Source organism: Microchirus variegatus, assembly GCF_963457635.1.
Source record: "Microchirus variegatus genome assembly, chromosome: 4".
Classification (NCBI taxonomy): Eukaryota; Metazoa; Chordata; class Actinopteri; order Pleuronectiformes; family Soleidae; genus Microchirus; species Microchirus variegatus.
The window spans coordinates 28815809-28825695 of NC_139805.1; the positions used below are offsets into that span (position 1 = coordinate 28815809).

General features: G+C 40.1%; 2 protein-coding genes across 2 annotated transcripts in view; one reads left to right on the forward strand and one right to left on the reverse strand.

Moving 5' to 3' along the window:
- Positions 1–3502, forward strand: part of LOC310926176 (uncharacterized protein) — a gene marked incomplete at both ends in the record, with an annotated part of 132928 nt that extends 129426 nt beyond the window's left edge. Inside the window, 2 exons of the mRNA XM_083888276.1 lie at positions 2989–2993; positions 3454–3502. Coding sequence (XP_083744402.1) covers positions 2989–2993; positions 3454–3502 — 54 coding nt within the window. The remainder of the gene's footprint in view (positions 1–2988; positions 2994–3453) is intronic.
- Positions 3503–4105: 603 nt separating this feature from the next.
- On the reverse strand, positions 4106–9284 carry gpx7 (glutathione peroxidase 7). Its single transcript, XM_083888604.1, has 3 exons — positions 9140–9284; positions 6158–6419; positions 4106–4361 (listed from the first exon to the last, which is right to left on the reverse strand). The coding sequence occupies exons 1-3, from the start codon at positions 9272–9274 to the stop codon at positions 4198–4200; spliced, it is 561 nt and encodes a 186-aa protein (XP_083744730.1). The 5' UTR covers positions 9275–9284; the 3' UTR covers positions 4106–4197.
- Positions 9285–9887: the final 603 nt, after the last annotated feature.

Sequence of the window (9887 nt, forward strand, 5' to 3'; positions counted from 1 at the left end):
TCCTGACTGTTTCGATTCTACCTAGGAGGGAATACTGCCAGTCCACCCTATCAAAAGCTTTCTCAGCATCTAAGCTGAGGAGCATTGAGAGTTCCGGTTTCTGTTTCGCCACTGAGACCACGTTTAGAGTTCTCCTAATGTTATTTATCCCATGACGACACGGTATAAACCCAGTTTGATCTGGTTTGATAAGTGTCTGTATACACTTTTGAATTCATTTTGACAATATTGTGGTTAAAATTTTCACGTCACAGCAGAGCAAACTAATCGGTCTATAAGAGGAACAGTTTGTAGGATCTTGCCTTCTTTGGGGATTATGGAAATTATTGCTTTGGACCAAGATCTTGGATGGTCGTTCTTCGCAAGGGCATAATTGAATACCCTTTGTAAGAGGGGCGTAACCTCATCTTGAAAATGTTTATAAAATTCACCTGGGTATCCATCCCGGCGCCTTATTATTCTTTAAATTTTTAATGGTTTCCTCAATTTCCTTTTTTGTGATTGGATCCCTCATTGCTTTAGAATCATATTCAGTCAATTTGGGTAACTTAATTTTTCCTAGTATAGCATCAATCCTCTCTGTTTTGTTGTCCGTCTCCTCTGAATCATAAAGTGTCTCATAATAAACAGAAAAGGCTTCTGCTATATCTTTCGGGTGGGACAGTGTTTTTTTTGTGACAGGATTTACTATCTTTGCCACCGTGCGATCAGCTTGTGCTTTGCGCAATTGAAATGCCAATAGTCTATATCTTTGGTTGGCAAAATGTAATGCACCCTCAGCCTTATGCGTCAATAAATCATGTAACATCTGTCTATGCTGTGTAAGAGATTTCAAAATATTTCCATCATTTGTCTTTTTATGCTCCTTTTCCAACTCCTGTATGAGTTTTTCTAAATCTCCTTGCTGTTAATTACGATCTCTTTTAATTTTGGATGACAAAGCGATTAACTTCCCCCTTAGCACAACTTTTCCTGCTTCCCATAAGGTCGACACTGAGACTTCCCCATTTTCATTGTGTTCCAAATATTCGTTCCAGTCTTTTTTTATACTTTGAACTATCTCTGGCTGATTCAGAAGCGAAACATTCATTCTCCACTGTTTAAGTTGTTTTTCATCTGCTAATTTTATTGACATAACCACTGGACTGTGGTCGGATATTGTTATGGGTTCGATGTAGCAATCTACCACTTTATAAGCATCTCTTTTTAGCACACAAAAAAAATATCTATTCTAGAGTAGCCTTTATGGACCTTTGAAAAAAAGGTGTAATCACGCTCTTTGGGGTGTATTTGACGCCAAATATCTACCAGTCCCATTTCCTCAATCATATTGCACAATACTTTGGTTTTCTGTAGCTTAGGACCCTGTTCAAATGGATGCTTATCTAATTTTGAATTCAACACACAATTAAAATTCCCTCCCACAATGATAAATCCTTCAGCGTGAGTGGTTAGAAGAGTTGTAATTTCTTTAAAGAAGCTGGGGTCATCTTCATTTGGTGCGTAGATTTTAAAAATGATAATTGAACACCTCTGATTGAACCCACAACCAAGATGTAGCGCCCCTTTTTGTCTTCGTATGTGTTCTCTGAAGTAAAACCTAGAGATCTATGACACAGAATTGCCACTCCTCTTTTTTTACCCTTCTCACACGAGGCACTGAAAACCTGCCCCACCCACTCCCTCCTAAGCTTTTTGTGTACTATATCATTAAGGTGGGTCTCCTGAAGTAATGCGATTGAACAATTCAGTCTTTTCAGCTGATTCATAATTCTTTTCCTCTTAATGGGATGATTTACCTCATTTATATTGTAACTAACTACCGTCAACTTGTCCATATTTGGTAACTGAAAATATTTTTATGTAAACACGCATTTTAAAGTGTATGCTAACAACTGCGGACAAGAGAAAAAGATCATTAGCAACATTAACCTTGATAGTATCATGTACAGAGAGACACAGAACATTAATAACTAAAAAATAGAATACATTTTTTGAACATGCAAAACAACTGTAAACTTCCAATACTTCAATGGTTTGCCCCGAAAATGAAATGAACAGAGACTTGCTCTTACGAACACACATCGGGGTTCTCCGCTCCCGATCTTCACTGGGCAGAGAGAAACGTCCCTCTGGGAAAAATGCACAAAGTGCAATAGCGATGGTCCACCAGGTTGTCCCCGGAGTATCCTCACATCGCCTTGATGGTCGATCGCGCCTCATACTCGATGATAGTCTTTCCTCCCCTACCCCCCACCGACCCTTATATTCACCTTATTTTCACACCATGATACTATAGCCAGAAAAAAAAAATATATATATATATATATATTTCCAATCAGTAATTTACGATAAATGACAATTCCATTTCGTCTCACTTCCTCTCCCCGTTATACTCCTTCCTGGTCTGGTCTTGTAGATACAGACCTAGGCTAGACCTAATTCCCATCAGGACCAGTCTCATAGTGTTTCTTTATTTATTTATCAATTTCCCCCCATATCACAAGACCCGTCCCATAAAGTCTCTTTTTTATATATATATATATATTCTTCGTCACAAATACGGCCTCGTAATGTCTATTTCTTTCTGTCATTACAATTTGTTGCCATTATCATTTTCCAATACCAGACCAGTATAGTCTTATAGCGGTTTCATAGTTACTCACGACCAGCAACACTCGCCTCTCTGTCGTCACCCTGATTTAGGGCTCTGATCTCCGCAGGGTTCAGCTGTTGGTTCTTCCTCCGACCCTGTTGTATTGTCCATCCCTCTCGTGTCAGCTCCCTCTCCAATATTTCTCGGTCCTCCATTACTGCATCTATGCCAAGCTCTTTCAATGTTGAGTGTGCCTCCAAAAGTGAGGGAAACATCTTTGTGCCACCATCCAGAAAGAGTCTCAACTGTGCCGGGTATGGTGACTGAGCCCGAATATTTTTTTCTTTTAACTTTTTAATTACCTCTCTGACTTTTTTCCTTCTTCTTTGCAGGTCAGGTGAGTAGTCGTGGTCGAAATAGATTGTATGCTCCCGGAACTGAATATTTCTTTGCTTCCAAGCCTGCAGTAGCACCTTTTGTTTCACATTAAAGTCCAGAAACCGAGCTATAATGGATCTCGGTGGCGCAGCAGCAGCTTTGGGCTTTGGACCGAGCGCTCTGTGCGCTCTTTCTAGTTTAATATCGAAGCCTTCCTGAAACTCTAACGATGTGCTCAGAAAGTCTGTTAGGAAAGATACCATGTCATCCTTCTCCGCGCCTTCTGGTACTCCATACAACCTGATATTATTGCGGCGGAGTCTGTTTTCCATGTCATCACACTTTGCAGTGAGGTTAGCCTCTCTCCACAACAGGTAGCCCTGCGCCCTCTCGTGCCGTACTCCTCTGTCTTCCATAGCACTCACTCTGTTCTCTGCGACGGTCAGTCTTCCGTCCAACCTCTCTGTTCGTTGTTTTAGATCTTCCATGGATGACTCCACTCGTTGGAGAGAGGATTTCAAATCCTGAAAATAATCACTGTTCTCCTGTCGGAGTTTCCTCAGCTCCGCCAGCATGGCTGAATCCCCGCTAGCATCGCTGACGAGTTTCAGCGGTGTAGCTTCGGCTAACGTTAGCTGCTTAGCTCCTGTTATAACATCATCATTTTTGCCGGCTTTCGCGTCCCTCTTGCCTGTTTTCTGACTGGAACTCATTCCTCTGGAGGTCTTTTCCTGTAGTCTGGTACTCATTTATCGTTTTTTCTTTACTTTATCGGCTAATTTTTAACGAGTCTAGTGGAGCTTCGAGTTTGCGCGTCTGTCTACTCCATCACGCCATACCGGAAGTGTATTGTAGCTTTACACGCCATATTATTAGGAGAACTCATTATTTGCCATTACAAATAACATAACCTATGCAATCATCATTCCTAGTAATTTCGGTACAAATATGTGATATGAATTCAACAGCAACACATGACTCTCATTATAGAACATGTTTATTCCACAAATGAAACATACAGAGCTTAGATGAGAACCACAGTTTCAGATGTCATACAGGTAACAAAACACTTAAAACTTAAAAACATAGTGGTGTTTCATCAGTGCATTTAGAGAGCACATGGGGTTTCACGGTGAGAGTGAAATTGGATCCGAGTCACATTATATAAACAGCATACATCTGACAATGAATTTAAAATGCATTGAACTTCTTGAAACAATCAGTTAAAGCTCTTCTTTCTTCTTTAGGATTATGTTTCGTACCATCTCCGCTATTTTTGGTCGGATTTCTCTTACAGGCAATTTTGGTCCCCATGCATCCACCACATTTCCATTTACATCAATTAGATACTTCCAGAAATTCCAGTCAGGCTCCTTTCCAGAAGACTCTGCAGAACATAAGGACAACAGCAAAAATTAGATATAGAGTAAAATATATTATAAATATATAATATAATATAAATATCCTATTATTACTTTGCCATCTGCCTGCCAACCTACAAAAACATCCATCCATCTTTTTTCACTTCTTATGGATGGATGGATGGAAGTGAGTGATGGAATGGAGTGTTTTAAGACGTTATTCAAAACATGTCACAGATTCATCAGTCTCTTCAGGGACAAAATTCCACAGCCATGGTGACCTGGGTGCAAGCTCACTTTTAATCTTGAAGCAAAACTGAGGGACTGCCAGCACAGGCATGTTTGAAGATCTGAACCTGTGGAATTAGCTCACAGCAATGAAGCCGTGAGCAAAAAATCTATTTATTTTCAACTACTTTATCCTTTGGAGGTTGCAGGGATAGCTGGAGCTAATATCAGCTGACATGATGGCAAAATACAGAGGACACTCTGGACAGTTTGCAGATACATTTTCCAGTGCTATTGCCTAAAGCAGGGTTCTTCAATCCTGGTCCTGGGGACCCACTGCCCTGCATGTTTTAGAAGTTTCCTTGCTCCAACACACCTGATTCAAATGATCGGCCTTCTGTCGAGCTTATTGATGAGCTGAACATTTGAATCAGGTGTGCTGGAGCAAGGAAACTTCTAAAACATGCAGGGCAGTGGGTCCCCAGGACAAGAATCGAAGAACCCTGGGCTGAGGATCCTCTCATGTGATTGAAAATTAACTTTGTGTGTGTCCCATCAGTGGTTCCACTTCATGACATCCTTTCTTTACACCATCCGGGGGCCATAAAGAGACAACCATTCACAATCACTGCTTCCTGGTTGCATGGCATGTAGGCATCCAATCCCCAGCTGCCTGCTCCACACCTGATCACACTCTTCTAATCAGCATGAGCTTTGAATACACATCAGGACTGACAGTCTTCACCAGATTATCCCCAGATGATCCCAGATTCTTGCTCACGCGTTACCGTCTTTTGGATTTTTCAACATTTGCCTAATGATTTTGGATACCTCTGGATTCCTGCTTTGTCTGCAGTCCTGTTTCTGTTCAACCACGTGAGTCTAGCCAAGGTCATTGTTACTGCTGCCTGTGTTCTCCTTACCTGCCCGTGTTCCAACCTCTGCCTGTTTTTGACTCCTGGATTTTGCTCCAACCCTGCCTATACTGTTGTCAGGATTTCTTTGGACTTTCTCGTTTGACTTTTTAATCTGTGACCTGTGTCTGGACTGAACTGTCTTTGTTATTTAATGTATTATTAAAAATCCTGTCTGCTTCTGGCCCACAATCTTTTACGGCCTGGTCGGCCCTGACGCAATCTTTTGCTTTGTCATTTCCCATAAACGTGGCATTGTTTCGGATTCATTCTTGTCGTACTCATGTATCCACCTATAGTTACACTGTCATAAAATCAATTACACAACATTTTCTGGAAATACTAAATCTCTGGCCACACAATTGGTGCAGTGGTTAGCACTCTTTGCAGCAAGATGACCTGGATTCACGGCCCAGTCTGCATGGAGTTTTTCTCCAAGTTGTCCGGTTTCCTCCCACAGTCCAAAAATATGTAGATTTGGGAATTAGGGAATTTGGACACTCTAAATTGACCGTTGGTGTGAGAGTTGTTTTTCTCTATGTGGCCCTGTGATGGACTGAGGATCTTTCAGTGTGTACCCTGCCTTTTGCCCTATGTCAGCTGAGATTGGTTCCAGCACCCCCGTCAAACCTCATGTGGAGGACAAGAAGATGAGTGAGCGTGATTAATATCTCTCTCACCAACAAGATATTTGTAGACATTGTTGGCTCCTGTTCCAACAACAGCAATTTTACTGAAAAGGGGGAAAGAGACTCCATAGACCCTGCGCACAAAGCTGTCGATCTCCTTGTCGCTGCCAGGTTCCTGCTGCCCAAACTGGTTGCAGGGAAATGCCAGCACGTTGAAGTGATATGGCCCAAAGTCTCGCTGCAGCTGCTGCAGGTCCTTGTAGTGTTCCTCTGTGAATCCACATTCACTGGCTACATTCACCACCAGGGACACCTGAAGCCACAGAAACACACTGTCGAACACAATCTACAACAACAGTCGTGAGAGTGACATAATATCAGGTTAGTGTAAACCGCTGTGTCACACCTGTGATGTCCAGAACATGCTCTGTGCTCCTCACCTGTTTGCTTGTTCTCCACCATATAAACATAATATGTGAAGTAATGGAGGCATATATTGTCCATTATGATACCACTGTCATTACAAAGGCTGTAGCTTCACAAGTTGTTTTTATTATTTTTTGCCGTTTTGATGGCATCAAATTTAAAATTAAATTGATGCCCATTATCCCTAAATACCATCTCCATACAGAAGTCACAGTGTTTCCTATGATGCTCTAAGTTCTCTAATTATATCAGATTGCAGTGAAATTGTACTTTTGTACTTGACCTGTAATGTACGAGTAAAGGAAGTAAACACTTCTTGCAGCACTTTTTCTGCCACTCTTGAATCAGTTTAGCTTCCACGTGTCTTGTTTTTGTTTGACCCACAGACCCCCAAAATATGAACTTTATAGTGATATTAGTGAGGGTGGAGTCAAATAATTGCCTGCTATGTTTGCTTGAAAATAAATAATTGGATAAATCATCGACTTTTTATCTGGTGCATTTCAATTTGAGTTCTACACATTAACTGCTATTTTTTTTCCACTTGATTAATTACCTTAACCAGTGGTTCTCAAACTTTTTTATACCAAACACCATCTGAGAAGATACTGAGCTCTTGAAGTAACACCATTATCGCCAACTTTAAAATACAGTGGCATCATCCTCCTCCTCTTCCTCATGTAAACTTGATACTTGAGATTATGATGGAGCAAATTATTATTAAAATATAATTTATTTTTTTTCCTCTGCTCCACTCCAATCACCAGAGGATGCTAAGGTACCACTGGTGGTACACGTACCACAGTTTGAGAACCATGAACCGAAAATGTAACTGCATAATTCTTAATCAGTGACTGGATGTGTAATGAGATGACTGCGTCCCAAGTTTTCATCTTATATATATATATGTCACAGTGAAGGGCTCATGGGCACACAGCATAGTCACATTGGGGTGAAGGTTACTACATGTTATAGCTTCATGCTTCAGCTCGGACTAAGGAAGCGTTAGGAAGAGTTCCTGAGGTTAGTGCATGCCTTCGCTGATGATTCCATCATGCAACGCTGACATCTAGTGTCACATCGAAACAATTACAAGTCAGGTGGATGCACATCAGTGCTCATTGAGGACCGTGGGTTAATAATAAGATAAGACAAAAAAAAACGTCAAGAAGATGTGTTAATATTCAGTATACGGCCTTCTTCAGTCTCATTTGTCATGCAATTTTTGTTTGTATGAGCTGTGTTGAGTTGAACTCAATTGGTTGATTGCAATAAAAAAGATCTCAGAAGTAGAAATAGAAACAATGAATGCAGCCCATGATTTAGTGTCATTTCACTGTCACCATAATAATACTTGGTGACTTCATTTCAAATCATTTCTTTCTCTTTTTCCCTCTAACTAAAGTCATGTTTTATTGCTGCCTATGTCAGTCAACAAAAACACCCATTCCACTTTCTGATATGGCACTATATATAAACGTTTTAGTAATAAATAATTTACTAATGCTTTCTCAATCAGTTGTAATCCATTCATCAGCTTTCATCAACTTTTGGGTTGCCAGGTTGTAAAGAACATCCGTTTTGCTTGGTCTTTAGAAACGTCTTTCTGGACAAGAATCCATTCCCGGAAATTGACATCTAAAACTTTAGACTTTGTCTTATGTTCAGCTGATGGTGGTTTTTTTTAGCCTCAGTGTGCACTGTCTGGTTAAAATGTTGTGTTTTGTACTTTCCTAACAATCCACCAGGTCCTCAATTAATAAAAGTAAATAATACCCATTTAATGTTTAATTTGGGGATATACTATCAAATAGATATGTCACAATTGTGCTTCAAAAAAAATGATAGAGCATGATCTACTAAATGATACAGATCATAAATAACTAAATTATTAACAACTACATAAGCAAATTAATTAGTAAAATAGAGCTGTTGACTAACAAAATAAGTAAATGAATAATCCTACTGGACTAGTGTAATAATCTAAAGGAACAGCCAAGGTCTAATTATTTGGTTAATCTGACACAGTCAACTGATTTTCAGAATGATTTCCCTCAACTTGGCAACCCAAAGATTAATCACCTTTAATTAAGTGATTAGTAATACAAGTGTGAATATAAAGCATTATTAAAATGACTTACGACAGGGAAATTGGGTATATTTTTAGATTAAATTCAATATGCACAGTGGATACAACTGTATCTTCTATATGAACTATTTGATTCAAATACTAAATTATCAGATACTTAACTAAATGATTGATCTGTCCTGGTCCAAGGATCCGTACCTGTGTTGTTGTGTGAATGAAACAGTGAGGAGCTCCTGCTGCTGCAGGGGCTCTGCAGGCCTCTTGCCACGTAAGCCAGCGGGGCTACATGATGGGACATCCCGAGCTGTCTCCTACAGTCAAACTGAGCCTCTGCAAGAGTCTGCTCTTTACTGTTACATCTACAGACACCGTGTCAAACAGAATAAGCATTTCCATGCAAGGTCTATTCATGCATCAGGCTGACATGCAGAAGAGAGAGAGAGAGAGAGAGGAGTTAATGACAGTGTAACATCACCGGTATAAACAGTAAAACCTTTGCTGATCGGAGCCGCACTTACCGAGCCCCGGTATTTTTCCAGGGACACTAGCTTCCCTCTGCTGTTGACTATTTTAAAAGTGTAAAAGTCTTTCTGTTTGCACTCAGCGAGGCTGAGTAAAGTCAGTAGCAACGTGAGCGTCCGGGGAAGCGTCATGTTCAGTGAAAAGTGCCAACGCAACAATCGCAGGGAAACTTCTGCAAACTCCTGACGAGACGGCTGAGCAGCAGCAGCAGCAGAAGTGAAGTTACACGCAAGGGAGCAACGTCAAAGGAAGTCGCTTTCTGTCGTGATTAGGCTACAAAATAAAAGCCATTAATGAAGCAAATTAGTTTTTCTTTTTTTTCATCATATATTGTTTGAATACAAATGCAACTCTACATGTAAACATTATTTTCACTTACTTATTTGAATGTAACTGTGGGCCTACCTACTTTTATTTGCGAAGGGTGGATATGGTAAGTGAACACACCATAGTAAAAACACTGATGAATACAGATGTAAGTGGCCAAGGACAGAGAAGTCCTTTTTGGAGTTTATTTTGGAATACACCCAAAACATTTTAAATCATCATGTTTTTTTCTTGATTCTATGTTGGTTTGATTCTACCCTTTTATTCACACCTTACTTTGATGTGGTTTTAATAAATGAATTAAAAAAACATTCTTATTTTTTTTGGGGAAAAATGCTTTTACTTTGTATAAAAGAAAGAAAGGAAAGAAAGGAAAGCAGAGATTCCGAGTGGTATTTGAACGCAGCACGCCCCTCT